At 69.6% G+C, this 14405-nt stretch overlaps 3 protein-coding genes across 9 annotated transcripts; 2 read left to right on the top strand and 1 right to left on the bottom strand.

Annotated features, from left to right (window-relative positions):
• Positions 1–327: 327 nt before the first annotated feature.
• On the bottom strand, positions 328–7006 carry GDF11 (growth differentiation factor 11). Its single transcript, XM_069806392.1, has 3 exons — positions 6157–7006; positions 1490–1863; positions 328–811 (listed from the first exon to the last, which is right to left on the bottom strand). Exons 1-3 carry the CDS (start codon positions 6515–6517, stop codon positions 431–433), a joined length of 1116 nt encoding a protein of 371 aa, XP_069662493.1. The 5' UTR covers positions 6518–7006; the 3' UTR covers positions 328–430.
• A 634-nt stretch (positions 7007–7640) lies between these two features.
• Positions 7641–10703, top strand: INPP1 (inositol polyphosphate-1-phosphatase). Of its 7 annotated transcripts, XR_011328674.1 has the most exons (8): positions 7643–7856; positions 8451–8745; positions 8825–8885; positions 8981–9181; positions 9268–9442; positions 9550–10284; positions 10316–10346; positions 10394–10703. XR_011328674.1 is itself a non-coding variant. In XM_069806385.1 (7 exons), exons 2-6 carry the CDS (start codon positions 8542–8544, stop codon positions 10040–10042), a joined length of 1134 nt encoding a protein of 377 aa, XP_069662486.1. In that variant the 5' UTR covers positions 7641–7856; positions 8451–8541; the 3' UTR covers positions 10043–10073; positions 10110–10703. The 7 variants fall into 7 exon arrangements, 4 of the variants coding, with proteins under 4 accessions (XP_069662486.1, XP_069662485.1, XP_069662484.1 ...); XM_069806385.1 differs by having other exon boundaries at positions 7641–7856; positions 9550–10073; positions 10110–10703; XM_069806384.1 differs by having other exon boundaries at positions 7641–7856; positions 9550–10073; positions 10104–10703.
• A 75-nt stretch (positions 10704–10778) lies between these two features.
• CD63 (CD63 molecule) lies at positions 10779–14118 on the top strand. The gene is made up of 8 exons (XM_069806412.1): positions 10779–10871; positions 11078–11151; positions 12769–12957; positions 13052–13126; positions 13212–13307; positions 13402–13545; positions 13629–13712; positions 13816–14118. Exons 2-8 carry the CDS (start codon positions 11086–11088, stop codon positions 13879–13881), a joined length of 720 nt encoding a protein of 239 aa, XP_069662513.1. The 5' UTR covers positions 10779–10871; positions 11078–11085; the 3' UTR covers positions 13882–14118.
• The last annotated feature ends 287 nt before the right edge of the window (positions 14119–14405 follow it).

The following is a 14405-nucleotide window of genomic DNA, read 5'->3' as shown; positions in this document are numbered from 1 at the left end:
CCACGGGGTGGGCAGGGATGTCCCCATCCCCACTGCCTCTCCGGAGGCACGGGGAGATGCGGGGTCTGCTCGGCCTCCTCCTCTCCCCCTCACCGTTGAGCCGGGGTGGGAGAGCCGTCCGGTGAAGAGCTGTGCCGCCGTGCCGTGCTGCTGTGCCGTGCCACTGTGCTGGGGGTCCCGGCCGCCCCTTCCCTTCTCCGTCCGGTTGCTTTATTGCACAATGCATGTCGAAGCGCGGGTTTGGTGCAGCGTTTCTCCGTGGGATTTTCTTCTCTCTCTCTCCCCCTGACATCCAAAGGAATTTAAACGCTTGTTCTTTGTATTTAAAAAAAAAAAAAAAATCAAGAAAAAAACCCAAAAAACAGTGGAAGAAAAGAGGAGTTTGTTGTCGGAGGGGGGCGCGGGGTGGAGGGGCAGCACCAGCTGGGCTCTAAGAGCATCCGCATCTGTCAACCACCATGCCCGGGATCTTGCCGTAGATGATCTGCTGTTTGTCGTTGAAGTAAAGCATGTTGATGGGGGACATCTTGGTGGGGGTGCAGCAGGGCCCCGCCGAGCCCCGGGGGTTGGCCTGCTGCACCAGGTGGGTATGGGGGTACTTCTGCATGAACATGTACTCGCACTGCCCCGAGCAGTAGTTGGCTTTGTATCTCTTGGGGGCGATAATCCAGTCCCAGCCGAAGGCTTCGAAGTCGACAGTGAGGGGGTAGCGGCAGCAGCGCGACTCGGTTGAGTGCTCGTCGCAGTCCAGCCCCAGGTTCCGCCGCGAGCGCTTATTGTTCTCCAGCACCCGCAGCTCCATGAAGGGGTGCTGGGGGGAGAGGGAAAGGGGGGCGTGAGCCCCGCACGCTGACCCACCATCCCACTGTCCCACCATCCCAGGTCCCACACGGCCCTGCGGAGCTGCCACTAGCGCCACAGAGCTGTCACCAGCCCCACAGAGCTGCCACCAGCCCCATCGAGGTGTCACCAGCCCCACTGGGGCGTCGCCAGCCCCGTAGAAGTGTCATTGTCCCCACAGAGCTGTGACCAGCCCCATGCAGCTGTAAGTGGTCCCACAGAGCTGTGACCACCCCTGTGGAGTCATAACTGGCCCCACGGAGCCGTCATTGTCCCCATGGGGCTGTCACCGGCTCCATGGAGGTGTCACCAGCCCCACGGGGGTGTCACCAGCCCCATGGAGCCATCACCAGCTCTGCAGAGACGTGACCGCTCCCACGGAGCTGTCGTCGTCCCCATAGAGCTGTGACTGTCCCCATGGAGCTGTAACCGTCCCCACAAGCTGGCACCAGCCCCACAGAGCTGTGCCACCACCCGTGCCCACCCCCATTGCCCCCCCCATGCTCTCCAGTTCCCCAGGGATGGCTGGGAGCCCTGCGCTCAGCCGAGCACCAGGGCCGTTGCGACGCCCCACGAGCTCCGCGCAGCACCGATCCCCGGGGACTGTGGGGACCCTGAGCCGCGTGCCCACCCCGCAACGGCCACCTACCAGCCCTTCGGCCCCGGGTCCCAGCGAGGTGACGGCCAAGTCGTTGCCGTTGGGGTCGAAGGCGTTGATCTCGATGCCCCAGTTGTTCTGCGGCTGCTTGAACCAGTTCTGCAGCACGTGCTTGAAGTCGATGCTCTGCCAGTGCCCGATGCGGGAGTTGAGGTCGATCTTCAGGGAGCGGATGCGGATGTGGCGGCTGCCTTCCTCCGTCACCGGCTTCAGGCGGAGGATCTGCAGGTAGACGGTGGAGGTGTGCTGCACTGGCCGCAGGTACACCCACAGCTGCGCCTTCACCACCTTGGTGAACATGATCTTGGGGCTGAAGTTGAAGAAGCAGCAATGGGGGTTGCCCTCGATCTGCACCACGGGGTCCGCTGTGGGAGGAAGGAGGTGTCAGGGGTGGCCCCGGGACCCCCCCCCAAAACCTCTATCGGACGCAGGGTCGGGGCGAGCTCCTCCTCGGTCGTTAGGAGTTGAAGGTCGGGTCAGAGGCCGCCCCAGGGGTCATTGCCCCTCCATTCGCAATAAGGTCCCCGGCTGCCCCCTGACCCCATGTCACCGGGGATTCATGATCCCCCGCGGGGGCTGCGGGAACCGAGCCCCCAGCTGAGCGGGGCCGGGCTGAGCAGGGCGGGGGGCTCCGGCCCCGCAGCACCTGCTCCGGGGCAGCCGGTTCCCAACACATCCCTGCGTCAGAGCCGGGAACGCGCCTGGTCCCGCAGCTCCCGGGGATGCGGCAAAGCCCTGAGGAGGGTCCCTGGCACCAAGCCGGGTACCACCAGGCTCCCTGCCAATGGTCCTGCCAGGTCTGCATCTCAGAGGACATCCATCTCCCTCCCTCTCATCTCCCACCCTCCCATCTCCCACCCTCCCTAGGCTTGTTTTCGGGGCAGCCCCACACCTCTGCCGGCCTCGGCAGAGCAGCCAGCGATGCTTCACCCAGGACCCTGGTGGGTCCTGCCCAGGGCGATGCTCTCAGAGGTGGCAAAGGCGAGCGGCCGCTGCGGAGACAGGGACACCCACCCCGGTGGGATGACAACCCCGAGCACCGGCAGCACAAGCATCCCTCAGAGCCGGGGGTCCCCGGCCGCCCTCCCCCAGCCCCGTGGCAGCACCCCGGCTGGAGCCGGCCCCACGCTGGCCCTCCCTGCTCAGCAAACATCTGTGTCAAATTGAGCTGGGAATTTCCCCCCCCTCGGTCGCCCGCGCAGCCCCCTCCCCCTGCCACGCACCGGTCAGGTTTAATAGCACCCAGCTGCAGCGCGGGGCCATTTGCTGCGTGCGAGGCCTCCCCGAACACATGGGGGTCACGACACCGGCCGCAGCCCCGGGAATGCCATCCAGCCCCCCGCCGCGCTGCACATAAACCAAAGTGACAGGGGCTGGGGGGCCGCGGGCGCCGGCCGCCCAAACGCCTCCCAGCAATTTGCTGTGCACAAGCCCCCGATTAAACCTGCGGTCCCCCGAGACCTGCCTGGGGAGCGTTTCCACCCTGCTCTGGTGCTGCCCATCCCCTCAAAGCCACGCTGGTCCCCCCCCGCAGCTGCCAACCTCAGGACAGGTTGTGCCCCCCAGCCCCTTGGCGGGGGCTTTGCCACCCGTCACCATCCCAGTCTAGGCCGGTGGCCACCTTGAGGGGCTCTGGGTCCCCCGTGGTCCCGGTGGCACAGAGGTTCCCGGTGGCCTTAGGGGATGCGGTGCTGGTTTGGTCCGGGCTCGCCGTGGCTGGCACCGTGGCAAGGTCGGTGCCGGTGGGGTTGTTTTTGTAGGGTCTCCGGGTGAGAGATGCCAAAGCAGCGCTGGAGCCGGTGCAGGTCCCTTAAAGCTGCCACCGGCTTCACACCGAAGCCCCTCGCCGCTGCGACGGCAGCACCGGCAGCACCGCTGACCATCCTCCGGCCTGGGACTCGGTCTGGCATCCCGGGGGACACCGGGCGGCTGCAGGTCCGGGGACGAGAGGGGGGTGTGGGGTGCCGGGGAAGGGGGGGTCCGAGCGTGGGGGCTGTGCCACGCTGGCTGCTCCTGGCACGGGGCTGCGGTGGTGCCAGGATGCTCGTCCGGTCGCTCTGGCAACGGGGGATAAAGGTTACCGGGACATCGGTCACAGCTGAGTATGTGCCGGGAGGGGGGTGGCCCCGAGCCCCCCCCTCTGCTCTTTGTTCCCACCGGGGCCGGATTTGGGGCTCCCACCTCTGCCCCGTTAACCCCTCGCCTGCCACGGGGGACCGGAGACCCCCCCAGGTCCCGGGTACCCCGGGGACCCCCCCCGATACCCTGAGATGCCACATGCCAGCGATGCCTCCGTGATGTCCCCTCGTCCCCGCTCCCACCCGTGTCCCGCTGACCTTGAGCGGCTCCGGCACTTTTGAGCAAGCGGCACAGGCGGCCCCCCCGGCCCCCACCAGCCCCTCGCCCCGGCCCGTGCCCGGCCCGAACCCCCCCCCCCGGCCCCCCATAGCCCCTCATTAAGGTCCCTCCACCCCGCAGGTCGCGGGGGTCACGGGTAGCCCCTAAATGGGTTTAGGACCCAATTAACCTTCCCGGGTTCCTTCTGCAGTTAAGAAAAAACCCGGGGGGGGTGGGGGGTGCTGGGGGTGGTGGCTTGGGATTAACCGGGGCGGGGGGCGCCCGGGGGGAACCCGAGAGCTTTATGGCTCTGCTGCCTATAAAGCCCTTTCCCTCCTTCTGTTCAGGAACCATAAAACCCCACACAATTGCCACGGGGGGGGCGAGGAGGGAGGAAAAATCATAATAATAACAGAGCGGCCGCAGCCGAGGCAAGCCGGACCCGGCGGTGCATCCGGCTGCAGGGCCGGGGGCTGCGGGACCCCCAGAGCAGGGCCATGCGGGGCCCGGCCGGCCGGGAAGAGGGGCCACCCTCTGGTATTTATTTTGGGGGGCCCCCGAGCTGTTAAGGGGCAGGAGGGGGGGCCGGGGGCAGCGAGCGTTAACGCGGCACAGGGAGGAAAACCCCAGCGTGTTGTCAATTTTATGGGTAATAAAATTTCAAAGCCGCCCGAGTCTATTAATGCCTGGGAAGGAAATTCGTCGGGGGGCTGCGGGAGGGGGGGACAGCGCCTCACACTTCCCTCCCTTCCGCTCACCCTTCGCACCCGGCCCCCCTAGCCCCGCTGCCCGGAGGTCCCGCAGCCCCCTGCGCCTCGGGGGTCCCGCAGCCTCATCCCACCGCTGGAGCAGGTGGAGCCGGGGCCGGACACGCGGGGAAACCGAGGCACAGAGAGGTGAGGGGTGCAGCCACCCAGGCACCCCATCCGTTCTCCCTCTCCTCGCCCACAGACTGACAGATGGACGGACAGAGCCACGTCACGGTGCAGCAAAGCCCCCGCGCCCCGTCCCCTCGCTGCCTTCCCACCAGGGACCACCGCGCTGGCCGTGGGCAAGCCCAGGGCGGTGGGCACTTGCCTGTCCCCAGCACACCCTGCCGTCACCCTGCCGTCACCCTGCCACGTGCCGCGGCAGGAGGTGAGCAGTGGCACCCACTGCCTGGCAGGGCCCTGGGGACCGGGAGGTCACCGTGCCATCTGCCCTGTGCCCCCAGACCAGTCCCAGTGCTGGTGCTGGTACCAGATCCCAGTACCCAGTGCCAGGTCCCAGCGCTAGTGCTGAGTCCCAGTCCTCAGCACTGAGTCTCAGTCCCCAGTGCCACGTCCCAGTCCCCAGTGTCAGGTCCCAGGCCCCAGTACTGAGTCCCAGTCACCAGTGCTGTGTCCCAGGCCCCAGTGCCAAGTCCCCATTGCCACTACTGAGTCCCAGTCTCCAGTAGTGAGTCCCAGGCCCCAGTGCCAGGTCCCAGGCCCCAGTGTCAGGTCTCAGTCCCCAGTACTGAGTCCCAGTACCCAGTGCAGAGTCCCAGTCCTCAGTGCCAAGTCCCAGACCCCAGTGCTGAGTCCCAGTCCCCAGTATTGGGTCCTAGTCCCCAGTGCCGAGTCCCAGACCCCAGTGCTGAGTCCCAGTCCCCAGTATTGGGTCCTAGTCCCCAGTGCCAAGTCCCAGTCCCCAGTACTGACTCCCAGACCCCAGTACTGACTCCCAGTCCCCAGTGCCGGGTCCCAGTCCCCAGTACTGACTCCCAGTTCTCAGTGTTGGGTGCCAGTCCCCAGCACTGAGTCCCAGTCCCCAGTACTGGGTCCCAGAGCCCAGTGCCGGGTCCCAGTCCCTGCTACCAGGTCCCAGCACCCAGCAGCCATTCCCACTGCCATCTCCCAGTTCCCGGTGCCCTGTACTGACTGCCGGCCGGGCTGTCCCCGTGTCCCCGGGACTCGCGCGGAGCCACCCAGGGGATAGGATGGGGGTGTGTGTGGGGGGACGGACACGGACACTGGTGGGGTCTGCAGGTCGGTGCGCAGGGCGAACGCGGGGGGAGCCCCAAGGGGAACCGGGCAGCCCCGGGAGGGGGGGAACGGGGACGGGGAGCCGCGGGGGAAGAAGGGGCACCCCGGGAGGGGGGGGGGAACCCCGGAGGGACGATGCCCGCCGCCGCACGGGACGAGGCGAGCGAAGGGACAGAGGAGAAGGGAGCCGGGGGTGGGGAGGGGGTGGAAAGAACCGGGAGGGGGGACGGTGGGGAACGGGGACCTGGGGTTGGGGGGGGGAGTCCGCCGGCGAACTTTGCGGCGGCGGCGGGGCGGAACAAAGGCGGCACTGACTTTCCTGGGCCATGCTGATGACGGTCTCGGTAGTGGCGTGGTACTCGTCCTCCTCCAGGTACTCGTCGGGCTGCAGCGAGTCCCCCTGGAAGTCGTGGAGGTCGAGGAGCTGCTGGAGCGGGGGGGCCTTGGGCAGCAGCTGCTTCACCACCTCCCGGGTGATGTTGGGCGCTTCCTTCAGCCGCAGCTTGCTCAGGATCTGAGACTTGATGCTCTCCAGCCGCAGCTCCTTGCTGTGCCGCCGCCACAGACACACCGGGCAGACCGGCTCCGAGGCGGGGGGTTGCGTTTCCAACGATTCTCCCCCCCCCGCCGCCGCCGCCACCGCCAACGGCAGCAACCACAGCAATACCGGGGCCATACCGGGAAAGCTTCTCTCTCTTTTTTTTTTTTTCTTCTTCTTCTTTTTTTTTTTTTTTCTTTTTCTGGGTTTGTTTTTTTTTTTCCTCTTCTCCCCCCACCGGATCGCCCCCCGCCCCCCCCCCCCGCCCCCCGCTTCCACCGCAACGCGTAAGAGGCGCGGAACGGGGGGAAGGCGGTAACGGCGGCGGGGGCGGGGAAGCGGGGGGTTGGTGAGGGACCGGCGGTGGGGGGGGTGAAAAGGGGGGGGGGGGGAAGAAAAAAGCGGCGGTAGCGGCGGCCCCGGGGTTTTATACCCCAAGAGAAGTGTGTCGTCAGCGGCCTTGATTGGCTGCGGGCGCACAAAAGAGGTTCTGGCAGGGGCTTGTCACCAGCCGCCGCCGGCCCCCCGAGCACCGGGAACGGCCCCGCCGCCACCGCACGTTGCCCGGTTCGGGTCGACACCCCCCACCCCCCCCAATCCATCAAACCCACCCCCCCACCCCCCCCGCTCCGGTTGCGGCGCGGCGGGACCCAACTCCCGGCAAGTGCGGCGGGGCCGGGCGTTCGCCCGGCCCCGCCGCACTTGCCGGGAGTTGGGTCCCGCCGCGCCGCCCTTCCCGGTCCCCCCCGCCCCGCTCCCGGAGGACTCCTCGGAGGTCCCCGCCCCCCCCCGGTGCCGACCCCATCAGAACCATGGAGAGGGCAAGAAGGGACGTACGGCCGCGCCCGTGGCACCGGGGCTGCACCGGCAACCGCTCCGGTGGAGGGCAGGCCGGGGCGGGGGGGGGCCCGGTGCTGTCAGGCGGTGGGGAGATGGAAGGGGGGGGGGCTCCCGGTAAAGCGGAGAGGGAGGGGGGGAGAGGAGCGCTCCCGTTACCCGCCCCGGTGCCGGTGAGCGGGGCAAGCGCGTTCCGCCAGGGGGCGCCGCAGTGCCGCTCCGGAGCGGGCGCGTCCACACCGGAGCCGGTAAAACCGGCGCGAAGCGAAGCGCCGGGAGGAGAGCGCCACCGCGCGGCGCGGGGGGGACATACACAAACGCACCGGCTAACCCGGGGTTCGGGGGGGGGGGAGTGGGTGTCGGTCCCGGGGCCGGGGGAGGCGTATCCCGGTATGGGAGTTTTCCCCACGGCGACGGTATCACCGCTTCCCGGTGTCACCGGTCCCGGGGGGGGGGGGGAGGAGAAACGGAAGCGGGAGGCGGCGCTCGGAGCCCCCTCCCCGCCACGCGTGGACACCGGAGTTTCCCCCCCCTCCCGCCGGGCTGCGGGACCGAAGGGGTTAAGGCCGTGGCGTGACGTAGCCCTGCCGGCCCCGCCTCCCGGGCCGCCCCGCAGGAGCTGTCAGCGGCCCCGGCCCCGGTAACGGCAATGGGGGGGGGCGGGTCCCGGGATCCCCCCGGGGGCGGCACAAGGGGTGGGGACCCCTCCGCGGGGAGGCGGGGGGGAACCCCGGGACGGGGTCTCCCACCCGGGGTGTGCCGGGGCCGGGGGTCCCCCCCACGTGGCGCGGCCCCGGGGCAGCACTGCGGGCGGGGCGCTGCGCGGTGGGGTGGGGTGCGCGGCCCCATCATACCCCCCCCACCTCTCTGGGGGTGCGGGGTGGACCTGCTTCCCCCCCCCCCCCCAACCCTGGCTGCTTCCTCCTCCACGCAGGACAGGCCCCCCCACGCGGGGACCCCACGGCGGAGCCACGTCCTTGGCTGAGCACAGCCCCACGTCCCCATGACCCCCCATCCCCATGACCCCCCATCCCCATGTCTTCCTGTCCCCATAACCCCATGTCCCCACATCCCCCCATCCCCATATCCCCACGTCCCCACGTCCACGTCCCCACCCCCGGGCTGTGGCCTCTGGCAGCAGAGCGGGATAATTTTAGCCAGGTCCCCACCCCCGGGGCCAGAGCTGGGCAGGATGCGGCCCTGGGTGCTGCCCACACCCAGCAATTATCGGCAGGGCGCTCGGGGCCGGGACCGTGGGGCCACGCTGGGAGCGGGGAGGTGACCGGTCCCCCCCCTTGAGCGCCACGTCCCCCCAAGGCCCGGCCATGGCGGGGCTGCTGCAGGCCCTGGTGGGTGCCTCGGAGAAGGCGGCGCACATCGCCCGGCTGTGCCGGCGAGAAGAGCCCCTCTTCCAGCTGCTGGTGGCCGAGAAGACGGGGGCCGACAGGAACAGGAGGTTCCTGCAGGACTTCAAGACGCTGGCGGACGTCCTCATCCAGGAGGTCATCAAGCACGACCTGGGGAAGGAGGTAAGGGACGGCCTGGGGGGGGTCCCCAGGGTGCCCCCGCATCCCCCTGGGCCGCAGCTGAGCTGCCCTGTCCCCCCAGTTCCCTGAGCTGCGGGGCCACATCCATGGCGAGGAGTCCAACGAGTTCAAGAACGGGCAGGGTGAGTCTCGGGGGAGCAGCGGAGCCGGGGTCACGTGCCCCCCCCCCCCAACACTGGGGGCCACGGGGCCATCGCTGATGTCGGGGTGCTGGCAGGGGAGACGGTGGCGGTGCGGGTCTGCGCCACGCCGGGAGACACCGCGGCCCTGCTGCTCTCCGTGCTGGAGCCCGAGCAGGCGGCCGCAGAGCTGCTGGCGGCCGCCGTGCACCGGGACGTGGCGCTGGAGGATGTGGAGTTGGCCGGCGTGGCGCTCAGCATCCCCCCTCAGGACCTGGCCATCTGGATAGACCCCATCGGTGAGGGGGTGCTGGGTGAGGGTAGGTGGGGGACCCCACCACCACGTACCGCAGCTGAGCCCCGGCGAATTCGGCTGCACCCGCAGACTCCACCAACGAGTACATCGGCGGGCGCGAGGACGTGGCCCCCGTCGACGGCATCGCCCCGGCGGGGCTGTGCTCGGCGCTGGTGCTCATCGGGGCCTACGACCGGCAGACGGGCTGCCCCATGCTGGGCGTCATCAACGAGCCCTTCTTCCGCCGGGACCCCCTGACCCGCAGGTACCGGCACCGGTTGGGTGGGCACGGCCGGATCCCGGCCCCCGAAGGCCGGGGAAAGCCTGGGGACCTGGTGACGGGGTCTGCGCTCAGGGTCCCCGTCCCTGCAGGTGGCAGGGGAGGTACCACTGGGGCGTCGCGTACGGGGACACGCGGCTGTGCTCGCTGAGCCCCCCGCCGCCGCGCCCCGTGCCCTGCGTGGTGCTGAGCCGAGCAGAGGGGGGAGCGGTGCGGGCGGCCTTGGGCCCCCTCTGCGGTGACCGCCTGCGCTTCGCCGCCGGTGCCGGCTACAAGATGCTCTGCGTCATCCTGGGACTGGCGGACTCCTATGTCCTCTCCGAGGGCAGCACCTTCGCCTGGGACGCCTGTGCCCCCCACGCCATCCTGCGGGCCCTGGGCGGGGGTGTCGTGGCCCTGGCGGGGGCCCTGCGAGAGCGGCGAGCGGGCGACACCAGGTCCCCCCCCGAGCTGGTCTACAACCGCCCGGTGGAGGGGGTGGTGGGGGCCGAGCGCTGGGCAAACTGGGGTGGCCTCGTGGCCTATGCCCACCCCCAGCACTTGGAGGCCGTGCTGGCTGCGCTGGCCGCCGTGCCGGGGCTCTGAGCCCATGGCGGCCGGGACCCCGGGGTGTAAGGTAGGGGCTAGTAGGGACCCTGGGGTGCAGGTATAGGGTGGCAGGGACCCTGGGGTGCAGGGTATGGGGTGGCTGGGAACAGGGTTGCCAGGACCCCGGGGTGGCAGGGACCAAGAGGTACAGGGTGTCGGGGACCCCAGGGTGCAAGTTATAGGGTGGCTGGGACCCTGGGGTGCAGGGTACATGGGGTGGCAGGGACCCCGGGGTGCGGGTTATAGGGTGGCTGGGACCCTGGGGTGAAGGATGCGGGGTGGCAGGGACCCTGGGGTGCAGGTTATAGGGTGTCTGGGACCCTGGGGGTGCAGGGTGTGGGGTGGCAGGGAACAGGGTAGCCGGGACCCCAGGGTGCAAATTATAGGGTGTCTGGGACCCCAGGGGTGCAGTGTGTGGGGTGGCAGGGAACAGGGTCCCCGGGACCCCAGGGGTGCAGGTTTCGGGGTGGCAGGGACCAAGGACCACGGGCCGACCGGCCCCCCCGGGGCGCAGGGTCCCCCGAGACCCCCGGGGTGCGGGACAGGGTGGGAGCTCCGTGTCCCGGGACCCCCCCCAGCGGTGTAACCCCCCCCTCCCCTCCATGTCCCCCCCCTACGCGGGGCCAGCGGCTCCGCCACCATTAAAGTGTCCCTCGCACCCGCGTGTCTGTCTGGGCCGGGGCCGGGGCGGGACCCACGCGGGGCGGGGGCGGCGGCGGCGGCGGCGGGGGGGGGCCGGGGCGGTCCCGGGGCGGTCCCGGGGTTGCCTCTTGACTCGCCCCGGCCGTCACATGATTTCTGAGGACACGGAGGAGCAGCGGCGCCGGTGAGCGCCCGGGGCGGGGGGAGCACCGGTACCGTACCGGTACCGGGAGGGCGGGAGCGGGTGGGGGAGCTGCACCGGGAGCGGTCCCGGGACGCCGGGGCTCGGACAGCGGGAGGGGGGCGGGGGTTGTGGACCGGGACAGGGGGGGTCGGGGACCGGGCGTGGTGCCGGTACCGGTACCGGGGCTGAAGCGGCGGCTCCCGCAGGACGGACCATGGCGGTCGAGGGCGGGATGAAATGTGTGAAGTTCCTGGTTTTTATCTTCAACTTCATCTTCTGGGTGAGTGCGGGGCCGGGGGGAACCGGGAGGGGCGCTGGGGGGGACACACACACCCCGGGGGAGCCGGGGAGGGGGCTCCGGGGCCGGCAGAACCGGGCAGACGGGCCCTTCCCCGCTGTGTTCCCCCCGGGGACGGGCCCGCCCCAGCCCCATGGCAGGCAGCAGCCCTCCCCCGTGTTGCCCCCCCTCCGTCAGCTTCTTCCCCCCCCCCCCCCATACGGCCCCTTTGACACCCCCTTCCCCACCCTTGCAGGCCCTGAGCTGGGTGTCATGGGGACCCCGGGGGAGGCCCTGCTGCCCGGGGGGGGCTGCAGCGGGTGCGGGGGGGGCCACAGCTGGGGCTGCAGGGAGGGGGCACAGGGGGTGAGGCTGCCCACTCTGGGAGAAGCCTGGCACTGGGCTGTGTTGCGGCCATACACCGCCATCAGTAGGTTCCAGGGGTAACGAGGCTGGACAGGGCGAGGCTGGCACACCCTGGCCGAGGGAAGCCGAGCCCCAAGGTCAGGGTGGGGACCCCACGGGTGGCTGGGTCCCCCCAGGCCCCACAGTTCCGGGCTGCCCCTGGCCGGGGTCCCCATGCAGGACAGGGCACAGGTTTGGGGAAGTTGGGGTGAAGAAAGAGGCATGAGGCGCCCAACGGCCGTAGTGGGGGGGGCAGGCGCCTTCCCAGCTGTCATCCCGTCCCCCCACGCAAGGAGTGACTCGTCCCAGTCCCCACCCTGATCCTGCTGGGCTGAGTCACCCCTGGAGGGCTGGGGGGGGGGGGGGGGGGGGGGCTCGGGCCACCCGCCAGCGGTGGGGGGGACACGATGGGGACACCGGCGCCAGCCCCCCCCGGCCCCCGCCACCGGGAGTGTTTGTGCAGCGGGCGGCTGGGCCGCGCTGTTTACCCACACCCAGCGAGCAAACAGGGCCAGCGGCACTGGGACGGGGCGGGGGGGGGGGGATGGCAGCCCCGGTGGGGCTTCCCATTGCCACGGGGAAACTGAGACCGTGGGAAGGGTCCCACCCGTGGTGGTGGGGGGGTGCCGGAGACAGGGCAGGATGGACGCTCCTGCCCCAGCACCGGGAAAAGCCGTGGGCATCCTGGCTCCCGTGGGAGTGGGGCTGCTGGTGACCCCCCCAACCCGGGATAGCATGTGCCTGGCATGCCCCCCTGCCCCGGCACCCCTCGATCTGCCTGCGGCCCCCCTGGCTGGGGGGCTGGTGCTCGGTGTCTTCCCCCCCCTCCGAGGCCTCTCGCCGTGGCCGGAAGGCCGGACTTCCCGGCGTTCCTGCGGCCGCCAGCCCGGCCCCCCCCTCGCCGCAGCGGGGCTGGGGAGCGTCCCGCCGTGGGGCAGAACCGGGGGCCCCCTCCCACCACTGTGCCCCCATGGGGACATTGCTGGTGGGGCTCGGCTGGGCTGGAAGGGGGGGGGGGCAGAGAAAATCCACCTCCCCCCCCCATCACCCCCAGGAAGGGGGGGTCCCCCCCAATTCGCAGCCAAACCCCAGAGCTGCTCAACTACCCGGAAAAGGAGGATGCTCAGCTGTGGGTGACACCCACACCCTGTTGGTTCTGGGGGGCTGGTGGCTTCACCCCAATTCCCTCTGCCTCCCCCCCCCTGCCCCCCCCAGGTATGCGGCGTGGCCCTCATCGCCATCGGCATCTACGCCCAGACGGCCCTCAATAAGGCGCTGACGGTCAGCAGCTCCTCCGCCTCCAGCACCCCCGTTGCCATCCTGGTGCTGGGCATCATCATCTTCTTCATCTCCTTCTTCGGCTGCTGCGGCGCCTGGAAGGAGAGTTACTGCATGGTCACCACGGTGAGTACCCTGACCCCCCCCCCCGACCCCCAACCCAACCTCTCCCACCTTAACCCCCCCACCCTGACCCCCACCCTGTTCCCCCCCCCTGCAGTTCGCCGTCCTGCTCAGCATCATCTTCCTGGTGGAGATTGCCGCTGCCATCGCTGGATACGTCTTTAAGGACAAGGTGGGGATGCGTGGGGAGACGGGGGTGCAGACCCAGCTGGGTGCTGCAGACCCCCGCTCCTTTCTGACCCCCCTGGCCCCCTCAGGTCCGCTCGGTGCTGGACGAAGGGCTGTGGGCCGCCATGCGCAAGTATGGAGAGGACAAACCCTTGACAGAGGCCGTGGATGAGCTCCAGAGTGATGTGAGTAACGGGGCAGCCTTGGGGGTGGGGGGGGACAGGGACATGGGTGTCTGGGGTTCAACCCCCTGAGGTTCCACAACCCCCCCCCCGGCAGTTTGGTTGCTGCGGAGCCAACAACTACACCGACTGGTTCACCATCGAGCGGTTCAGGGTCAACAACACGGTGCCCCGGTCCTGCTGCCGCATCAACACCACCTCCTGCAACATCCACCCCAGCCCCGCTACCATCTATGAGAAGGTGAGACCCCCCGACCCTGTGCCCACCCCCCCTTGCCATGCCCTGGGTGTCCGGCCACCCCCTGAGCCCCTCTGCTCCCCCAGGGCTGCCTCCAGAGCATCGAAGCCTGGATGAAGAAGAACATCCTCATCGTGGCTGCGGTTGCGCTGGGCATCGCCTTCTTCGAGGTAGGACGTGGGGCTGAGACCCACCTTGTGGGGGGCTGTACCCCCCCCACCGTGGGGGGGCCGTGCAGGATGGGGATGACCCCCCTCCCCTCTCCCTTTCCAGATCCTGGGCATCATCTTCGCTTGCTGCCTGATGAAGGGCATCCGCAGCGGCTATGAGGTCATGTAGCCCCTGGCGGGTGCCGCGGCCCCCCGGCTCTTGCTGCCCCCCGCCTGGGGGGCTCTGGTGGTCGTGGGGGCTGCTCCCGCTTGCTTGCCCTCTGCAAGCTCCTCTGGGGCAGGGCCCCATGTGCCAAACCCCTCCAGGGGGTCGCCGCCATTGGACCCTTCCTCATGTGCCGGTGGGGGCTGGGGGGGTCGAGGGAACGACCCCGGATTTGGAAATAAAAATAAAAGCTTCCGTAGAGCCGCGTGTTCCCCTGCGCCCACCGGGCTGGGAGTGGGATGGGGTTCTTCATGGGTGTGGGGGTTCCCCCCGTGGTCCATCGACCCTGTGGGGGTCAATGCTGCCCTGTCCAATGACTGGAACTTCCCCACCAGGAGGGGACTGGTCCCACTGGGAACGATGAGAGCAGGGTCAGGGAGGCTGGATGTGTGGTCTTGGTGTCAGCAGCCCCATCCCAACCCAGTGCTGGGGGGGCACCGGGGGTCCGGCTTGGCTTGGGGCCACGTCAACAGGACGCTGGGCTGCAC

This window comes from Haliaeetus albicilla, chromosome 18 (genome assembly GCF_947461875.1).
Source record: "Haliaeetus albicilla chromosome 18, bHalAlb1.1, whole genome shotgun sequence".
NCBI classification, from domain to species: Eukaryota; Metazoa; Chordata; class Aves; order Accipitriformes; family Accipitridae; genus Haliaeetus; species Haliaeetus albicilla.
The sequence above is the reverse complement of the archived record's forward strand: the minus strand, read 5'-3'. Positions and strand labels throughout refer to the sequence as shown.

Excerpts from the sequence above, each read along its gene's own strand:
- CD63 (XM_069806412.1), top strand. The coding sequence starts at position 11,086 with ATGGCGGTCGAGGGCGGGATGAAATGTGTGAAGTTCCTGGTTTTTATC. Across the intron at positions 12,958-13,051 it reads GTTACTGCATGGTCACCACG|TTCGCCGTCCTGCTCAGCAT; the intron begins GTGAGTACCCTG and ends CCCCCCCTGCAG. Across the intron at positions 13,713-13,815 it reads TGGGCATCGCCTTCTTCGAG|ATCCTGGGCATCATCTTCGC; the intron begins GTAGGACGTGGG and ends CTCCCTTTCCAG.
- GDF11 (XM_069806392.1), bottom strand. The coding sequence starts at position 6,517 with ATGGCCCCGGTATTGCTGTGGTTGCTGCCGTTGGCGGTGGCGGCGGCG. Across the intron at positions 1,864-6,156 it reads CATCAGCATGGCCCAGGAAA|CGGACCCCGTGGTGCAGATC; the intron begins GTCAGTGCCGCC and ends TTCCTCCCACAG. Across the intron at positions 812-1,489 it reads GACCCGGGGCCGAAGGGCTG|CACCCCTTCATGGAGCTGCG; the intron begins GTAGGTGGCCGT and ends CTCTCCCCCCAG.
- INPP1 (XM_069806385.1), top strand. The coding sequence starts at position 8,542 with ATGGCGGGGCTGCTGCAGGCCCTGGTGGGTGCCTCGGAGAAGGCGGCG. Across the intron at positions 8,746-8,824 it reads AGCACGACCTGGGGAAGGAG|TTCCCTGAGCTGCGGGGCCA; the intron begins GTAAGGGACGGC and ends CTGTCCCCCCAG. Across the intron at positions 8,886-8,980 it reads CGAGTTCAAGAACGGGCAGG|GGGAGACGGTGGCGGTGCGG; the intron begins GTGAGTCTCGGG and ends GGGTGCTGGCAG.